General features: G+C 40.7%; 1 protein-coding gene across 2 annotated transcripts; it reads right to left on the reverse strand.

The window, feature by feature from the left end:
• Window positions 1-1511: 1511 nt before the first annotated feature.
• ampd2b (adenosine monophosphate deaminase 2b) lies at window positions 1512-19607 on the reverse strand (the record flags this gene model as incomplete). 2 transcript variants are annotated; one of them, XM_080030397.1, is made up of 18 exons in its annotated part: window positions 1512-1727; window positions 1846-1956; window positions 3044-3217; window positions 3409-3529; window positions 4030-4193; window positions 4285-4411; window positions 4935-5098; window positions 5205-5336; window positions 5510-5704; window positions 5815-5944; window positions 6415-6504; window positions 6659-6800; window positions 7513-7702; window positions 7872-7968; window positions 8073-8141; window positions 8249-8379; window positions 8491-8615; window positions 19508-19607. In XM_080030397.1, the coding sequence occupies 18 exons, from the start codon at window positions 19605-19607 to the stop codon at window positions 1512-1514; spliced, it is 2478 nt and encodes an 825-aa protein (XP_079886523.1). The 2 variants fall into 2 exon arrangements, with proteins under 2 accessions (XP_079886523.1, XP_079886522.1); XM_080030396.1 differs by having other exon boundaries at window positions 6659-6823; window positions 7500-7702.
• Window positions 19608-20206: the final 599 nt, after the last annotated feature.

The following is a 20206-nucleotide window of genomic DNA, read 5'->3' on the forward strand; positions in this document are numbered from 1 at the left end:
AGGGACACATAGTGCTTTTGAAGTAGTAGCCCCACACATAACATCAGGACCCAAACTGGAGGCTGGAAAAGCGTTTGTCAAGTCCACTTTCAGTTCTGTATGATTGTGTTGATTCATTCATTTGGCACTGGTTGGACTTTTGCAAAGAGGAGAACAACTGAAGGAACACATCATGCATGACATATTACTAGGAAACAGGTGTTCCAAATGTTTGTGTGTAAAGAACCGATGGTGTCAGATCAGAGTTACAGAGTTCAGACTGTCAGAAGAAAACAATGCCACAAAATAGGAGTTGGTGTAATAAGATGCTACATGTGGGTAGCATTACTGCAAAGAAGACACAAATAATGCAACCCTACTGAATCACTGTACAGACTGCAAAAAAACTAAATAAACAAAATTCAAAAATATAACACAGAACAGCTTGAGATTACAGCATGAGGTAATATCCTGTTGTAGAAAATGTTTGTCTCTAATGTTACAGAGAAAATGCCTGAAGAGGATTTTTCCATCACTTGTGAAATGACATCAAACAAGCCATTTTATTATTTGTGTTTGTTTATAACATTATTTGTTCAGTTAGCCTTTCATAAATTATATTTAGATGTAGTGGTGTTTTCAAGGAACATCTATTTGTGAATCCATGAGCGTGCATAAAGGTGTGCCCAAATTCTTAGTTAATATTATGTAGCCAGTTCGCACTGTTAACAATTTTCCTGCTGACAATGAGATAATCGGTTGATAAGAAAAATCTGTAGCAGTATCCAATCAAAAGCAATCAACTAGACAGGATGCAACTGTATTATTAGTCCCTAAAATAAGGGTTTTAGGAGGTCTAATGTTATCTATGTATAGTGAGTCTGTGTGAATAAACACTGCATATTTGTTCATTTTGTTGGGCTAAAAGGTGACACATTTAAATATGTTATACATACTGGAATCAGCCTAACAAAGTACCCACCATGTGTATGTATTTAATTGTTAAGAGTAAAGGTCACTAGAAACAACAAAGTGCCAGAAACAATACCAAGAACAGGACCTCAGTGTCTTCAATGGTGCCTACAGCCCCTAACCAAGTGGGAAGCTCTTTACTATGAACATTGTTCCAGATTGTCTTTTCTCTACACTCAGTCAGTGTTGGATCCAGTTCATATGTTTTATTAATGGGTTGAATCTTGAAAGTCAATGTTAGTCAATACTTGGGACAGGAAATATGGACTTTGCACAGAAACCCAGACAAAATGTTGATGCGAAACATGAAAATATGGTAATTTAAAAATAAATAGGTGAAGAGACATTGTGATATCACCATGACACGAAGAATGACTCGAATAAACTAAACAAAGTAAACACAGATCGTATAGGTCCTCTCTCATACTACTACCACAGTAGCTTTCAACCTCGATTACAAAGCTTTCCTCTTTTCACAGGTTTGTGATCTGCGAATCTGTACAAGGTCCTGATGTGAAAACAGGGAGCGTATAGCATTTTGTTTGTGTTGTGCCACATGTTCACTTGTCTTCCTGTACCGTTCCCATGCACAGACTCCCCTCCTCTTCAATGGTCTCCAGCTCATCTGTGCGTATGGCTTGTGTGATCAAATTTAACTCTTCGCACATGGTCTCATGGCGGTACAACACTCGGATGTCAGGAACGTTGGTGCGCCTGATGTCGCAACTCTCCTGTCCCTCCTTGAAGTAGTTTGGGCCAAGCCAGGAGCTCTTCACCTGATCCAGAAGATGAGTTAAGAGTACAATTAAAGGGTCGGCAGAGCAATAGATTTACCACACAGTAACATTTTATAACGGGAAAATGTGCTATGAAGACAATTGATTGATAGCCTACCCTATGAGAGAACCCGCTCATCAGCACACTATTTCTGGCCAACTCACACATGTCGCAGGAGCTCAGTTTCCACACCTGAGTAGCAATGCTGTACTCTTCCATCAAGGGCTCCTATACACAATGGAGATGGAGATAATGGAGATATCAAAGTTAACCATGCACAGCTATAGGTCAAGGATTTTTGATACACCACAGCACTTTTTGTTAAATCCAAAGTAGCAAAATTTATTTGGGGTTATGGCAGGGGGGGCGCGGATGAATATGTGAAAAAAAAACTAAACCCCCCCCCCTTTTTTTTAGTTTTTTTTTAGTTTGTGTTTTTTATATTAAGATCACGGCATAGCTGGACAAGAGTTCTTCTGCTTCGTTCCGCTCACTGCATTTAAATGCATTCATTATATTACAGAGAAATAGGTCTTGTTAAAGAAAAAGAGCACCAAGCCCAACCCAGAGGACCCTGCATACATTTTTTTTTATTTTAAATTAATATTTTTATGGAAACTCCATGTGTCTTTCTTCAATAGCTTCTAATTCATCAGACCCAGTGTCTCCAAATTATTTGTTCACACAAAATTCATTATATTTAGCCTCTTAATTTTCCTCTCAAAGTGCACCAGATTCATGCATTTCACTTTAAAAAGGTGAAAAAAAATATCCCGGGTGGGGCATATCCCCGGACCCCCCTACGAGGGTCTGGTTCTCCACTGGCTACTATTTTCCTCCATCAAGACATTGGAGGCTCTAGCGAAAAAACACTGGGTGTGTGAATGACGTTTAACTGGTCAATAATTTGAGCAAGTCTGTCTGCCTATCTTTCTCACTCCGCTGCACACTCAGTCACTACTATCCATGCTTAAAGGAAGCAGGATTAAAACACTGGATTAAGATGCTAAAATATATTAAAAAATGTTTAAAAAATGCACAATTCTTTTTTAAAAATATGTTTAAATTTGTAAAATAATCAAAAGATCTTTCAAAACACACAGGGATTTAGAACATTTTTTTTTTTTGGGGGGGGGGGGGGGGCTCCGCTGAAATTTGTTCTCTGAGGGGGGGCTCACTCTCTCACACTTTGAAAACCCCTGCCTTAAACCACTCTTATAGCACACCTTTATTGCTTATTCCATATTCCTTATTTTTTAAATGTAGAACTCTCAAATATAGGATGTTACATGTGTTACTGTCCGTGCACACTGACCTTGGTGAAGTGAAACTGCAGAGGGTCGTCTGTGGACAGAGACACCACGAGACCTCTGGACAGATACTCTGGCAGAGGGTTACGGTGGTAGCTGAGGAACAGGCTGTTGTTGCTGAGAGGCGACATGGCGATCCCTATCTGGGCCAAGTAGTACAGATACTGCAGCACAGGAGCCTGGAGGAACACAAGGCATGATGTTTTGTGTTGTAACAAACAATCAATACATTATGTTCAAAGCATGACCTGTCTGCACAAACATGAGTCAGATGATCCAGACCCTCTGAGGCCTTGCATATTTCTTTATTAAAGTAATAATTGTATTTTATGAATTCCCCATTGTATGTTAAAGCTGTTGAAAGGGTCACCTTCCTGAGCAGCAGCCCGTGGGAGATGTTCTCCGATAGCATGAAACCAGACACCAGGTGATGGATCGGCCCCGCCTCCCCACAGTGAGGACGCAGGACAAGCGTGGGAAACCCCCGCTGCCTTCAAACAGAAAAGACACTGGTTAGGAAACTTCAACAGACTAAAGAGGGGACACTAAATCTCACCTTTGATGGGTGCTGTCTAAAGTCTGATTTTAATTTTGGTTCCCCAGTGACTAATCATATTTAAAACAGATGACAGGAAAAGACCAAGGGATGAATCCCTAATGATACAAATATATTTCTTTTGGAAACCTTTGTACTATAGTAGTATGAAGCTTATTTTAATTAAAAGTTCAAAAGTGCATATACACACATGCGCAAACTGTACTTGTTGTTGAGATAGGAATTTAAAGCTTTTATAAAGAGGTTAATCCCAGTATTTGCCCTGGTAATGTCATATCTTTATTCAATCCATTGCATTTCAAACTACCATGTCATATATTCTCTCGTTCTCTAATAATGTAAACGTCTAAAACCTACATTAGGAGACTGTCGGTATTAGGAATAGCAGATAATGCTAGCTCATTGAACTGACTGAGGTGTACTGTAGTTGGGTACCTGCGCAGGTGATTCAGCACGGTCATGTTTGCATACATATAGTAGAGGTAGTAGGAATAGGGCGGGTTGTCCTCCTCTGTCCAGTTGCCTGGCAGCGGACTGTCCAGGTTAAAGATATGTTGCTCTGGTTTTGACTCATCGTCCACGCTGTCAAAACCCACAACCTGTGTAAGGGACCAACACACATACATGTATTACTATTATACATGTGAATAAAATATCAAATTCATTCATTCCACAGCAAAGACGTCGTACGTGCTGGAGGAAGAGGTGCAGCTCCGGATGGCTGCCGGGGTCGACTGTGACCTCGAACAGAGGCATGAAGATATTCTCAAGCATCTCTTGAAAGTTGGACAGCTGTTTCTTTGTATGGTAGACGTCACTTTGGGAGGAATATACATATAAAGTCGTCAGTTGTGAGACTAAAGTTGTATTTATGAAATATTACCTTTGTGGTTTTAATTGCACTACTACTACATATTGTACTATTATACATACAATGCTTAGTGACTGATGTGGCTGTTAGTAAACGTCATCAAGGGCTATCCAGTGGTACTTAAACTTAGGCGAATAGTTTAAACAGTATTTTGGCAAATATCATTCTCTGTTTTAATAAAAAACATGCCCTGATTATTCATTGCTTCTTTCAATTCTGGTGGATAGTTTAATCTATAGCAGATAGATTTTAAATGAATCATATGTTTTGTTTGTAAGGTTGAAATGTGTGTTATACTACCAACCCTAACTGTGAAATAAATGTAAAGAAGTAAAAATTAAGATATTTTATAGTGCAGCAGAAGTATAAAGTGGCATAAAGTTGAAATACCAGAGTGCCTGAATATTGTATTTAATTACAATCCATGAAAAAATTTAGTGTCATACTTGGCCTTTCTAGTGTTACTCACAAGAGTCGAGGCACTTGCACAAGCCAGCGCACGTTGTTGGAGTAGACCCGATGCTTGACAGCCCATATGGCCAGTTTGTCCCACTCGTCCCTGCAGCGGCCGTAGATGGACAGCCTGAGCTCTGTGTTCTGGTACTTGCTCTCCTCCAGGTCAGCCATCACCTCCTGAAAATCAGTAAGACAAACAGTCAGCAGAGGGCGCCGGTGCCTCATACAACCATTCTGCGGGTGTCAGTGACAAGGCCGGTGTTTAAAGTGCAAGTGTGAGCACCTTGATAATGTGACCAAAGTATTTCCCTTCAATGTGGTTGTCTGTTTTGATAAAGATCTCTCTCAGGATGGATTCCCCAATGGGATTGTATTTGGCATTGAACTTGTCAAAGCGATGAAAAGTGTTACGGTCCTGCAAAAAAAAAAGGAAAAAAAAGGGATGAAACATTGTATCACAACAAAGTCTCATTAACTGTTGTCTGGTTAAATCACTATTTTTCATTGCAACACTGTGGTATATTTATGAACCAGGCATATTTTCTGAACTGACTAGCTTTTTATCAATCCTCCATTGGTGTTACTTACTGCGTGCATGTCCAGGGTGTCTACACTCAGGTCAAAGGCCGTCAGGTTCATGGTCTCAAACACCTCCATGAGCGTCTGACCTTTGCCTCTTTCCACATGCACAATCTCCTTTGGATACTTCTTCATGGCCCGTTTGATAAAACGCAAAAGGTGTTTCTGGTTCATACAGGAAGAAGCGTGGATGTGCGTGTCAACCTGCAAAACAATTCAAACAGAAAGACAACATTTGTTTGTTGCAAGTCTGGTTGTGGATTACAACACATGAATTCAGATTAGGGTTCAGTAGAAAAATATCTCATAATTACTTTACGGATATTGTAGAAGTCTCGATGTGGGACTTTCTTCTGTGCAGCGAGCTCTTTCATCTCATTCAGCAGGATGTGCATCTGGAACTTGGAGCTGAGATACTGCAGGCGACGGTAGCAGAAGGACTTTCTGTGGCAGAGGGTTGAAAAAAACAAGGGTTGGGTTCTTTTGTGAATTGTGATACGGCATTTTTCTGGCAGTGTTTTTATCCGTCCGTCAATCCGGGCCAAGTTTACACAAATGTCAGCTTCGACTCAACAAAATACTGATAACATTTTGGAGGCCAACGGTCAAGGTTATTGTGACCTCTAATGTTGTAAACTCAATATTTCAAAAATCCATAGATAGATTTTTATTAAATTTAGCACACTGTTACACTTGGATTCGAGGGTGAACTGATTCGATTTTTGAGGGGTCAAAGGTTACTGCGACCTTACATATTGTGAGCTAGTTTTATTTTTTCTAGGTGCTTTTAAAATAGAAAGAGAAAAGAAAGTCTGGTGATGATAATTAATTTCAAGGGCCAACATGATATAGAGAAAAAATCTGAAATGCCTGATATACACACACGTCATTATTCAACAGTAGAGAAATCTTACACTGGCCCGTTGATGATGAGGGCCATCATGACGTTCATGTCAGCGATGTACTCCTGCAGGTCTGGATACGGCAGGTCCAGCTCTGTGCTCCTGTTAGCAAAATAAAAAACTTAAAAAAAAAAGTTTTCTGCCAACAAAACATGTGACAAAATCAGTCTAAGAACAAGACAACCATCCTCCCACACTGAAGACTACAACATACATCATGCTTGTGCACCTGGTGATTCACCCAAAAATATCTCACTTTTCCATAGTGCTCTTCGTTGTGTACACATGCATGACACCATCCACCATCTTGCAGCCATAACCCATGTCGGGGGGCATGCTGGCAGGGTCCTGGTTCTCATAGGGGTGCGTTGCAGAAACAGTTGGGTGCACTGAGGAATCTGAGAGGAAACAGAATGTCACACTGTGTCACGGCTCTGAGCGCGGTGGTTGTTAACGCACATGAAACTAAGGTTTGTTTTAAGCAGCCTGCCCTGTACACTGTGGCAGCCTGTTTAAGGGTGTGTGACAGATGGATCGCGAAAATCTGTGGGCGTGCCCCGGTATGTCTTAATGTGAGAGTACCACACCTGACACTGGACATGGCATGCATACCTATATTCCTATATAATCACAAGATCAGTAATACTATTTGAGTAAACTGACCTAGAAAAGAGTACCTAAGAATCATGTTGTTTGGATTATAAAAACTCTTCTAGGCCTGATATTCGGCTATAAAAATAAATTGATTAAATTATTTTTTTTCTGTTATAAATTGTCCTTCATAAGGTTCCGGATGATGTCTTAACATATGTTTTTTTGGTCCTCCTATGAACACCTATCAAACCCAAAGATGATCAATTTACAATGATTGAAAAGAAAGAAAAGCTGAAACTGCTCAAATTTGAGAAGGTGGAACCAGAAAGTCTTTAGAATGTTTTGCTTGATAGGTTACTTACTAACTACTAAAAAGGAATACATTTTTTTCATAATTGCTGGAAAGAAATCTTCGTTTCAGCACAAATCAGGACTGTCAGGGTCTGTATGTCTTTAGGTGTGCAGTATACCACGATAGGATATAAGCGCAGTGTTGTATGTACAACGTGTGTGTACCTGTAGTGAATGTGTTCTGTGAGATATCCTCTTCATAGACATCGAAGTCCAGAGGTCTCTCACTCAGTTCCTGTAAGTAGCGAGCCGTGGTCCTGCAGAAACTCTGCAGCGACAGACCCATGTACTTCTGTCTAATGAACAGAGCCTTCACCACACATTTTGCGGCATCCAACAGATCTGTGAAGGGAACCTTTAGAGTAGAACAACGGAACAAACAGGAATTAAGATAGAAGCAAAGAAAAAAATTAAATAGTTTTTTAGTATTTCATCTATTGTGAGAAACTACCACAAACCACCTCAACTAAAAAATATTTGTACTCCCCTTTTTCTGATTGGGCCAGCATACTTATTTGACTCACCCCACACTGCTCCTCTCCAGTAATAGTGACTCTCTGGTATTCCCTCTCTGGAGCTTGATCCCACAGATCAGGAAATTGGCTCCACTCCTTCATGTATCTAATGATAGATCAACAAAAAAAAAATTCTTGTTTTGGTAGTTAAAGATACACATTGGATGGACAATGAGATCATTCTTGTCCATAGCCCGGGGAGACACTCACTCCAGATCTGTGGCACTGTCAGTCTTCATGAACTCCTGTTTGGCTCGCAGGAGGATGTCGGGTTCAAACCTGAGCACAAAGAATGACGCTCACTTTAGTATCATCACTGTTAGCTTGAGAACAGCCCACCAACCATCTAAATAACTAACTTACTAACTTCCTTTCTCTGGACTTACTTGACATCTTGGCTGATCTGTCGCTCGAGGCGGTGACGTCTCTCCTCCAGCTGTTCGATGGGGCTGTCCTCAGGGAACTCATAGGGGGCGCTGCGCATCTCACTCTCTGCCATGGTGCGCGAGAACAGCTCCTTCACACAGACAGTGAAATACATTTTGACAATCCTCACATCCAGGCACGTTTAAAACTAAGCTCATCTTATTAAAGTCACTAAATGAGCACAATCACAGTGGGAACTAACCTCAGCAATCTCCTTGTACTTCCCGTCCATAGATGTACGCAGGTCAATAGACTGTTTCAAGGCCACAGGGATTCCCGGCAAGGAATGCTGGGAAGTGAGGAGGTGGCGCGTACCACGGGGTTCAACTGAAGATAAAAGAGAGAGATGGAAAGAGGTCCTGAAATGAGGGAGAAAACTTTGCATCTTTGGAAGTACTGAAGCATGTCTCTCCTATTAATGCATGCCTTATTTTGAAGCTTTAAGTCGAGATGAGGAACGGAACATTTAGGCCTAAGAATCTTTGAACGATAGTAGTCAAGCAAGTACCTCCTCATTTTAATAACTCCAAGGACAGGAAGTACTTTCAGTTGGGCTTGCCACAGCTGTATTCTTTTTTTCTTTTCATCATCTATGAGTCTTATCGACCTTGATATACAGCAAACGTTTTACCCAACATGAAAAAGTTGGCTAGATATGATTATGAATAAGCTAAAGAAGCTAAATCAGCAGATTATGATTCTTCATTCCTTCAACATACAATTAATTCACAGTGGGCACAACAGTCTGCAGTAGCAAACAGTGGAGGTCTGAGCTCAGCGGGCTGTTTGTGCCTCAAGACACAATGGGCCATTCAGGTGGAGCGCTCCATCAGCACATACAACAGCTAATACCCTCCATTGTTGCCACCGCAAGACTCAAGTTTTATACAAACCCAGTTGTCATGGAAAGGCGAGAAAGGAAAAACAAATTGAATAAAAAGACTTGTGACAACGGATACTGAGTAGACACTTGGGGAGAAGTTTGTTAACAGCGACAAGTTAGAGACAGAAAGTTAGGAGAGACAATGCCTTCACTACTGGGATTATATTTAGCTGTCCGTCTGAAATGATATCAATCTTTCCTTGGAAACCTCGCACCAGTCACTGAAATATTCATCATCCTGCTAAATATTTCATCCTGTGTGTGCTACAGTGTCAGAGGGCCTGTTGCCTATCAGTATTTGTAGATGATACACACAAAGGTCAAAGATGGTATACTGCAGCCTCTTTTGTCTTTTGTGCAATCGTGCCAAGTCTAAATAAAGTCTGATTTATTTAACACAGCATGTCTGGGTCTGTCTGCTCTGCTGGGACAGCTGGCGAGACCAGAGAGGCCAATTAACTGGGCCGACAAAAAAAAGCATCATTAAAAGTTACATAGAAGGGGGCGCCCTTAGCTCAGTTGGTAGGGCGTCCCCCCCATGGGCCTCGGCCAGCAGCGGACCAGGGTTCGATTCCAGCCCACGGTCGTTCTCTGCATGTCACTCCCCTATACCCCAATTCAACTCTGTCTCTACTCTATCAATAAAGCATAAAAATGCCAAAGAAAACCTTTAAAAAAAAAAAAAAGTACATAGACACTTGGTGATGCAGACAGAACTGTAGTTGTGATGAGAAGAGAAGTGACGGTTTAGTCTCTGGCCGGACCACAACTCACCACGTGCTTATCACCTTCTGCTCAACACCGTCCAATCAACACATCCCACTCAGCAAATTAGGCTGTACCACATGGCAGCGACGTCGAAACTCACACAAGTAACGCACACTTAAACTCCTAAGCGAAAAACTGAGTGAAATGCAAACTTCTTCAGTGTAAGAATATTCAAGTGTGCTTTGACCTTTTAAAGGCTGAAGAGACGTGCTCCAACATTGAGCTTTGAGTCTGAGTATGTCAAACAAACAACATACAAATAATGATATGAAAAAAAAAGATTATGCAAGTCAAGACTCCTTAACATTATCTTATTAAAAACCTACCTCTGGTTCGGGGGGAAAATACTTTAATGAGTTAATCTGCGAATTAGTCTGAAAAAAAAACAATCGCTTTTGATCAATGTCATTACAAAAGCTTCTGTTGTCAAGCTACTCCATTGTAAGGCTTCACTGCTTTTTTCTAAATTATATCCTTGTAAATTGTAAATATTTTCTGGGCCTTGTGTTGCTGATCAAACAAAACAAGACATTTAAAGACTTCATGTAGGGTGTTAGGAAAAACATTGAATAATTTACATTTTACAAACATAAAATTCAGCAGACTAAATGAAAATGCAAAATAATCTCTGCCCTAGCTAAAATTTAAATGCAGAAGAAAAAAGCGCATCTGCAAACATTACTGAGGTGCACACAAAGTTATATATTCATACATCCAATCATTTATATTAATAAAAACAACACCATTTTAATATTACAATTGTAAGTATCTTTCCTCTATTCAAAGCTAGCTTGAATCAATAGAAGAAAGAACACATGATGTGATGCCAATCTGTCCTCTATTCTCTGTCAGATTCTGACAGGCAGAAGCATGTAATGGCTAAGATGCTCTCGCTGCTGTTGGTTTCAAGTCAAATCTATTTGCAGTGATAACAGTGTGGTGGACAGTGTGAAAGGCGTGAGTCGGCCAGCGGCAAAGACATCCATGCCGACCCACAGTGAAGCCGAGCCTAGCCAAGCCTGCCGGGGCCCCGAGCTAAATCCCCTAATGGCTGCTATATTTGGTTCAGTGGCATCTATGGTTATGCAACAACTCATCCCCTCACGGTTAGAGAACAAACCACTAATGGCCATATTCCACTTGAACACATACTACTTAATCTAGTTGGCTTAAGCTTTTATTGATCTAGTATGAACAGGAGGCAGGCAGCGCAGGGGATAAGTGTAACGGGAGCAAACAGATTGGAAACTGCCCCCGCACACACCACCAGGTGTCTGATAAGAAAATGTTTAATTGAAAACAATGCAACACACCATCTTTCTCCGCTCATGGTTCCACTGAGCCTCAAATTGAGGCCAAACAGTATCGGTTTGCGGAGGGACTTCCAGCGCATGCATATTTCAGCAGCAATACAGCCCTGACTCTAGTCTAATTCAAAGCGGATGGTGCGGTGAAAAAAAGTCCTCAGGGATGAGACTGCAAGTGGAAAGTCATCTGAACTCTACAGGCCAGAACGAAGGGAAAGGTCAGAGGTCAAAATACATCCTGTGAAACACTTCATCTACAGTACTGCATATTCCTTCCTCTTCTCTCGCCTTTGTAAGAAAACTTGTCCTCAGAGACAGCAAATAATCTCTGCCTGAAAGGGATAAAAATTCTGCCCTAATGCTGGAAGATTAGGCTTCAATATTAACATATTCCTTTTATTTTACCCCTTCCTCTCTCAGACAGGCCATGCATCATCAAACACTGTCTACCTGTTTCCATTGACTATGCAGATCTGTTATTCAGCCCGCAAGAAATGCCAGTGACTCACCACCCGTGTGGCAAATTTCTCACAGTGAAAGCAATACTTACTCACAGCTCTTATGTGTCAGCACTGCTGAGAGAGCAGGAATGAGGGGGGATCGACGAATATCAACAATACAGTGCAAGGGCTCCTTTAGATAAGTCTTTGGAATTTTCAATAGTTTGTGCTTTAGATAATTCCATTTGCACTAAAAAACTATCAAAGTTCAGAAAGCACAAGTTTTTAAATGCCAGAATGTTTTGATCAACAGTTTGCATTCCAAAATTAACACATCCAAACAATCATATAATCAGAAAAATCAACCAAATTTAACTAAACAATATTTTAGAGTTCAGGATAAAAAATAAGCAAATCTTTCTGCTCACTATCGTGCAGGGCAGGGAGAATGCGGCAGGATTTCACGACTCCTCTGCTCCTCTGCAGGATGCTTACTCCTCCAGCGTCTCTTACTGGCTCTGCATCAAAACAGCTGATGCCTCTCAAGATGTGCACCCAAAATATATTTCTATGGCCAGGGATGGTTTAGTCCCTGTAGCTGTATGAGCTGCATGAGCTGCATGTCTGCGGGCAGATATTCTAGTGGAAACCTCTGTGTTTCCTTCACTGCTGTTAGCCTTCTCACTTGAACCATAGGGAAAACAAATGAAGGCAGGATACTCACTAGCATTGAAAACAACCTTTTCGATCAGATCCAACAGTTGCAGGTACAGTCAACACAATGCATCTATTTGCTTCTGTGTGCACAGTTGCAGCTTTACACAATCTTCAAAACGCATGAGAAAATCTGATTTGTGGGACAGTCAATCGACACACATTTTCATCAGCACACTAAAGACAGCACTGCTCTGGGCTGGGCTGTCCGCCAAGGGACAGCCAGAGGAGAGCGGCAGTGAGTGTGAAAGAGGGAGAGGAAAAAAGAGGGGAGGGTTACAGGGGAAAAGAGGAGAGTGTTATTTGTGCCTTTGCTCAGGAGGGTACCTGTCTCCTCAGAACCTGCGTTAGACAGCAGCTAACAGGGCCAAGGGAGGAGAGAGGGGGAGAGAGAGAGAGGAGAGAGAGAGAGAGAGAGAGAGAGAGAGAGAGAGAGAGAGAGAGAGAGAGAGAGAGAGAGGGGCAGACAGATTGTCCTAGTAGGGAGATGGAGCATGTCAAACAGCAAATGGAGTCTGCATGATGGGTGCAAAGAGATGGAGAGAAACGAGAAAAGAAACTCTTCAAACACTCAAATGACAACATTGGCAACAACACACATCCGCTCACACGTAAACACACTCGCAGAGTCAAAGTGTCATCCCATCTCATTCCCTTAATCTGTCCCTGTCATACATACAAAGAAATGGTCCAGCAGATCCATGAACTCCCCCCTCACATCCCAGTGTGTGCCCCCCCTCTGCCTCCTGGTCCAGGCCAGCTGTCGCTGCACTGTAGCTGCCTCTGGAGCTGATCCTCCTCATTTAAATGCCTCAGACATCTATCTGGGACGTACCACAGGAGGGAGATGCGGCGGGGGGAAAACAACCTACATCACCAGAGGACGTGGGCTCTCCTGCTGCAGCCTCCCCCCTCTTCTCTATGCTCTGTCCTCTGAGCTCTGTTTTGCTGAGGAGACCATGTGTTCGGGATGTTTGTGTCGTCTGTGAATACAAATGGTGCTGTCTCAGCGGGAAGATTTGAGAAGTCATGTTCTTTTTTCTCTTTTTTCCCCCCCAGCTGAATAGCGGCAGTCTGAGGGAGATGACCGTCTAATAATTGAGACCATTCCCCCCTTTCCTCTCACACGAATGAAATTAAAGGGCCAGCACGTTGTCCCCATTATGGTGCTAGTAATTAATGGTTATTTCAGGGACATGCTGTCCCATGCTATCAACACAGCGCTGTGTGGGTGAGTGCTTGAACAGATTATGAAAATAACACATTCATAATTCTGCAAACCGTTGCAATTTCATCCTACAGACTAATACATGTTTGTGAAATCCTTCATTGTGTCTACATTGGGCAAGTTCCTTAGCAGTTATTTCTCTCATGCTATTATAGTACTATTATATTACATTTCTACTAAGTCTGTTCTACAAAACTCACACATTCCCTTTACACACTGCACCTTTAATATCTGGAGAAAGACTTCAAATCAGATCAAAACTATAATACTTTGATCCAACGTTTCCACCACACAAGTTTCCTTACCTCTAATGAAGTCAAGTAAGATTTGTAAAATGCCCATTACTGGGTGGCTAGCTGAGAAGAAAGTGTTACGGATGGGCCTTATACATAGAACTCTTCTGACTGAATCTGAGTCTGCTGTCAGCTAAGACTAAATTCATTTTGTTTGCAACCAATGAGTAAAAGAGTCTTTTAAGCCCAATCTGCATCAGTTTGCCTCAAGTGTGTGCTGCTCATCTTATCTTCTCTTGCTCAACACTGTGCAATTTGAGTTCAACTCAAATTGTCTTAACCTAGAACTTAGAGCTGAATAAGACAGTTCTTATTCAAGCCTTTGTGCTGTTTTCTTACACTTTTCTCACAAAGAATAAGACGAGAAATGTATTTTTGTTATTCATATTATTCAGTCAACATATCAGTCAGTCTCTCTATACTTGACTGTGCCACTCAGCCCCAAGCCCAACACTGAAGATGTTAATCTTTAAAAGTGTATCAAAAATGTTACTTAAAAAAAACCATATATACGTATGACCAGCCTAACCATTTTAGGGCATTGTGCATTGTTATATCTTTGGACCCCAAGCATCCAGTTAGAATTTCCGTACAACTTCATTCAATGTGCATACTACTGTCCAGGAGTTGTATGTCTATACAAGTAGAAATACAACGCAAACATAATCAGCAGCTTATATGAAGCAACAAATATAATTCCCCCCCCCCCCCACTGCTGACTGAGAGACATTCTCTTAAACTGGAGCGATGCAGTTGGAGAAGCAGTGCTGACAGACTGGGCTGAAAAACCCTGAGCACCGCAGAGTCAAATGCAATCAGACTACAAGCGAATTACCACTCAGCCGCCCAAGGTTAAATGATTGGGCTTATTTTCCCCAAAGCACCCAGTACCGAGATTACTTTCAAGAGGAGTAATCAAATTGTTGTGGCACCAAAAGCTGCACAGCAAGCACAGACTGCTGTCGATGGACTGCATTCATACAGACCAGGCTCCCTCTGATGGTCGAAAACTGCATCACATAACATCAACACAAACTGTAAATGTAAGCTTAGATATCCAAGATAAACAACAAGAGAACCTCTACCGATTGGCTAAGCATGAATCTATCCAGCCTAGCTTCATACATATATATATGAAAGCAAGAGGTACTTAGATGCTTTACTGACTTAAAAAATATTACAATTTAAAAATACTGCATTAAAACCCAAAGTCCTGCATTATAGTAGTAACATAAGAATCCAAAGTAAAAAAAAACTCAGTCCGAAGAATGGTTAATTTCAGAGGTGTATACAATGATACACAATATATTATATTATTATTATTATTTTTGATACATCAATTAAATGTCTATACCATATAAAGTATTTAAAATAAGCTTCACCTCCACCCAAATGCTGTTGATTCTATGACAATGCATTATTATTATTTTTAAAAGATGAAATTCTTTATATGAACATTTTTAGGACTACAGATTATGGTTATTTTCATTATCTATTTACCATAAGATTATTTACTCGATTGACCTAGTTCAGTCTATAAAATGTAAATCCGTGAAATTAGGGAAATTATTGTAGTTGTGTATTTCTTAGAGCTTGAATATTCTGAGTAACATTTACGCATGGCAAAAGAAAAAGAGTAAATTGTCAGAATCCTTGTGTGTATTTTATGTCGAACAACTAAAGAATTATTGTTGTAACTCTTGAAAAAATGTCATCTGGAAAGAAGCTGGTAAAAATACATTATATAAGATGAATGTGGAGGAGTAAAATATAATTTAAATACACCTCTGAAATGTTTTGGAATAGAAGTTGAAAGTTGCATTTAATGGCAATACTCAATATATGGTACATCATGATACATCAAAATAAAAAGTACAGTTTGCAAATTTTCATTACAAAAAACTAATAAAAAACTACCATATCATATCCAAAAGATAAATTAAAGCTTTAATGTAAGATTGTTTCTATAACAGTGTGCTCTTTACCTCTCAAACTATATTCCACAGGTTGATGTGCTGCAAGAACCAGCTGGCCACATGTATCTACAATATATGGAGTGCATCAGTAGTCTGTTACATGTAAGTAAGAGCAACAGTACAGTACAACAAAGAGGTGGTCCCAACTGCTAGGTACAAGTCCATGTTACCTGCAGCAGGCCATTTGCAGCACACAAGGACTGAGGGTTATCAAATGAGGGAGTGTTGAGGTGGGTGTCCAAGGGCAATGGCCAATCCTTGATTAAACCTTGAGCAGTATCTTTGAGGAGTGCCTGGGCAGAACATGTGACCTACAGGGTCTTACTGTATCTGTTCATGAAACAGACCCCGACCTGATTGGGAATGTAACGATGACAAGGTGTGACACAACCGGAGGAGGCGCAAACAAGATGTTGGCAAAGTCCAATGTGTTCAAAGGTCCATCATCCGCCTGCTGTCCTGTATGACCATTTAGAACAGCGGCCTGCTTGTAGTGAATCATTGTTACCTCGTGTTGTATGTTGTTGGACTATTTCCACTTTCCAGAGGCAAATATTGTACTCTTCACTTCACATTTATCTGACAGCCATGATTGCTTGCTACTTTGCAAATGACTATTTGGTTTATATAGTTAACAGCATTCAGAGTAAATAGCTCAACACTAAAACATTGCTCAAAAATGAATGCATCATTAAAAATGACCAACAAATACGTACAATACATAATTAAACTACTAGTACAGTAGCCGCTCCATTTGATAAGGAATATTTGTACTTATTGCTACTATTAGTACTATTTTATTCCTCTGTGCAGGTGATAACCTTGCACGGATAAGCTTTAAAGTGTTGCCTCCCACCACTTTACTTTCCCCGCTTGGCCATTGTATTCCTCACAGAGGCATATAAAAGTTTTTTGTAAATCTTGTTTGATAGCTTCTGTTCTGTTTAGATTTCAAATGCAGGACTTTTACTTGTTATAGAATATTTGTCTACATTCACTTTAATAACGCTTCTGAATATTGTACTGAGTATTGTATTGGAGAACCCATGTTCTAGTAACCCAGAAACAATAGTGATATATATACACACACACAATAGAGTGTGAGTTATGGCAGTGATGTGTAATAATAACGGCTGTTTATGACATTTAAATCTTCTCATTTGCGTCCGCTTCCATCCTGATGTTATGTACAGTATTTTCAATGTTTATAACTGGTGACCTTGATTTAACTTTTTTAATTTGTTGGGCTTTTATTATGTTTTGTAAGGTGTCTTGGGTGTTCTAGAAAGGCCCAACAAATAACATGTATTATTATATTATTATAAAACAGCCCAAGTAACAACAGAGGCTAACTGGTGAGTGGGTTGCGCTCCAATCTCAAAACAACCTTTTTCACAGCCAGATAAGTGATTCAGCCCCTGCTGTTCTCTGCTGGGTTCACTGTACAACCTCTGTACTAATGTGCTAAATATGGACAACGCTGTGCCTCAGTTCTACAAACAATAGCTGCACTAAACGCAAAAAGGCTATACCTGGTAGAACAGCTTTAAGGTAAAATAAGCTGCATTGGATTTGAACCCAATTAGTTCTGGTAAATTACTGCTGCAGCCCTCCACATCTCTTCCACTGTGCTAATCGACCAGCTGAGAGCTCATTAGATTGGACTGAAAGTTCAGGATTCTTATTAAAACCCATCTAATAAGCTACTGTACAACTCCTCCAGCATGCTAAGTGTCGATTTAGACCATTGTTTAGATCATTTATGGTCCTGCCGTGAGCCAATCTAATAAAATCAAACTATCATGTATCAGCAGCCGGTTTTCCCTGCATGTACAGACTGCAGTGTATCTGTCCCAAACTAGAGTATTGCCAATTTGAAAAAGACAAATACAAAAAATGAAAACGAGTCACCTAAATGTCATCTTTGCTTCATCAGATAATACCCTTTGGATAAAAGCAATCAATGTGAATTTTATCTTCATGTGCTACCGCAGAGGCTTTCTGAATCCAAGCCCCTGGAGGCCTTCGGGATCTGTGCACAGTCTGCCTTTCCTCTACATAAAAAATATAATATATCTACTGTCAAATATAAACGCAAAGACGTGGCTCTCATTATTCCGGTGACTATTTAATTCTACCCGTCTGACACTCAAGAGCAATTTTTGCAACAGCATCGAGATGCAAATGACAGTAATCTCAAGCGTCTCGGAGACTGGAGGGAGCGGGTTGGTAAATTACTCAGACCTCCAGCCGGAGCATTTATTGTTAAGGTTACAAAACGATCTTTAGCTATCAACACAGTCATTGTCACGTCACAGAATGTGCATGTGGGCCGTATGTGTTCTGAGTGGTAACATCATGGCCTGGGTGGGGTAGATGTTTAAAGACACAGTACATGTTTGTTTGTATAATGTTATATATATATATATGTTATATATATATATATATATATATATATATATATATATATATATATATATATATATATATACTATACCGTATATATATATATATATATATATATATATATATATATATATATATATACTATACTGTATATATATATATATATATATATATATATATATATATATATATATATATATATATATATATTTCAAATCTGCCAGTAAAGGGAGATAATGTCATCTGCTTCCTATACAAATACATCAAGTTCAAGATATCAAGATCCAAGAATCCACCAAGCTTTCTCATTACATCTTGTTTCAGGATATCAATCCAAAAAGCCTGAACAAACATGTTAAATGTTAAATGTAATTGAAGCTGCGTTCAGGTTGACACTGACTATAAAGGAGGGGAGGAGGGGGGGGGGGGGTATTCAAATGGCTGGCATTTCGTCATAGGGTCATTCTACACCCTTTGTAGTTTGGATGAAAGGCTGAACAGTGTGTGCATATACATCAGAGTGGAAGCTAATCCTCTCTTTCATAGTGGGATCAGGTCCTGAGGTACCAACCTACATATTCTCTCCAGACCACGTACTGCCACCAGGGCTGAATGAAAAACACTGACTTCACATTTATCGAAGCAACGCAAACGAATAAGAAAACTCACATTTGTAGGCTAGGCTCGCAATTTTCTTTTAACATCATGCAACATGTTTTTGAAAGGATTTGACGAGCTGTAGGGTCACCAACTCAGGAATGTGCATATAATCTGTTCAGTTTTAAAAGGAAAACTGATGAAATACAGAATGGATCTTTCATCTGACAACAACAATTATGTATTACGTTATGCAATATTTCAGCAACGTCAAAATTATTTCATACTACATTTGATCCTACCCTAGATCAAATGTGAGGATCTGGCTGATGCTATGCATGTTTTGTCATCAATAAGAATAAGCCTGGAAATAGAGATGACGTGAAACTGCCAGGTTTGGAGGCAGAAATCTTACACCTGCAGAGAGCATCCCCTGCTACACGTCCCCCAATCAACAGGTTTGCATTTCCCCCAAACAACTAGTGGCAGAGAAAAAGTATCACCCCCTGTTACTTCTTTAAACGAGCGTCACTTCACAGAGAAATCCAAATATTATTCTATAAAGAGTGACACAAGAAAGCAGGCTTGACCCTCCCTGCACACTCACCTGTGCTGGCTGTATACTGCAGGCTGCCTCGCTTCCTGAAGGGGGAGAGGGGCTTGGTCTTGGCCCCGGCTGCATTCCCGGGGGGCAAGCTGGAGGACATATTCCCAGTTTATGCGGCTAAATTGGCCGCAGATGAGAATGAGGAGAGTGAGTCAGAGCTGCAGAGGACAGAGCGTCGGAGAGCTGCTGAGTGAGAGAGACAGGAGGAGGATAGAGAAGGTAGAGGACAGAGAGGAGAGATGCTGCACAGATGCTGAATGCTTGAGGGGGTTGGACTGCAGTCAGCATGTGTGTGAATGTGTGCACGTGTGTGTGCCTATGCTACGTGCCTGTGTGCAGGGATTTCCAGACTGGTTGTTCTCCAGCGTGTGTGGGGCTGCGGAGCATCCCTCTCTGCAGCGAAACATGTCCCGCCCCCTTTCCGAAAGGCTCTCGTGCCTGGGCTGCAGCGCTGATGGAGAGGACTGGCTTCCCCAAAGCCACGCGTCCAACACACACACACACACACACACACACACACACACACACACACACACACACACACACACACACGCTCAGATCTGCTGTTGCCATGGCAACGGCAAATCTATGTGTGGTCAAACCAATGTGGAGGAAAGTTGTGGTTACAGTGGAATTACAATCTACAAATACATTTGATAAAAAAACAGAAGCCTAATAGTCTACTAATAACAATGAACT

This window comes from Ammodytes marinus, assembly GCF_949987685.1.
Source record: "Ammodytes marinus genome assembly, chromosome: 7".
Classification (NCBI taxonomy): domain Eukaryota; kingdom Metazoa; phylum Chordata; class Actinopteri; order Uranoscopiformes; family Ammodytidae; genus Ammodytes; species Ammodytes marinus.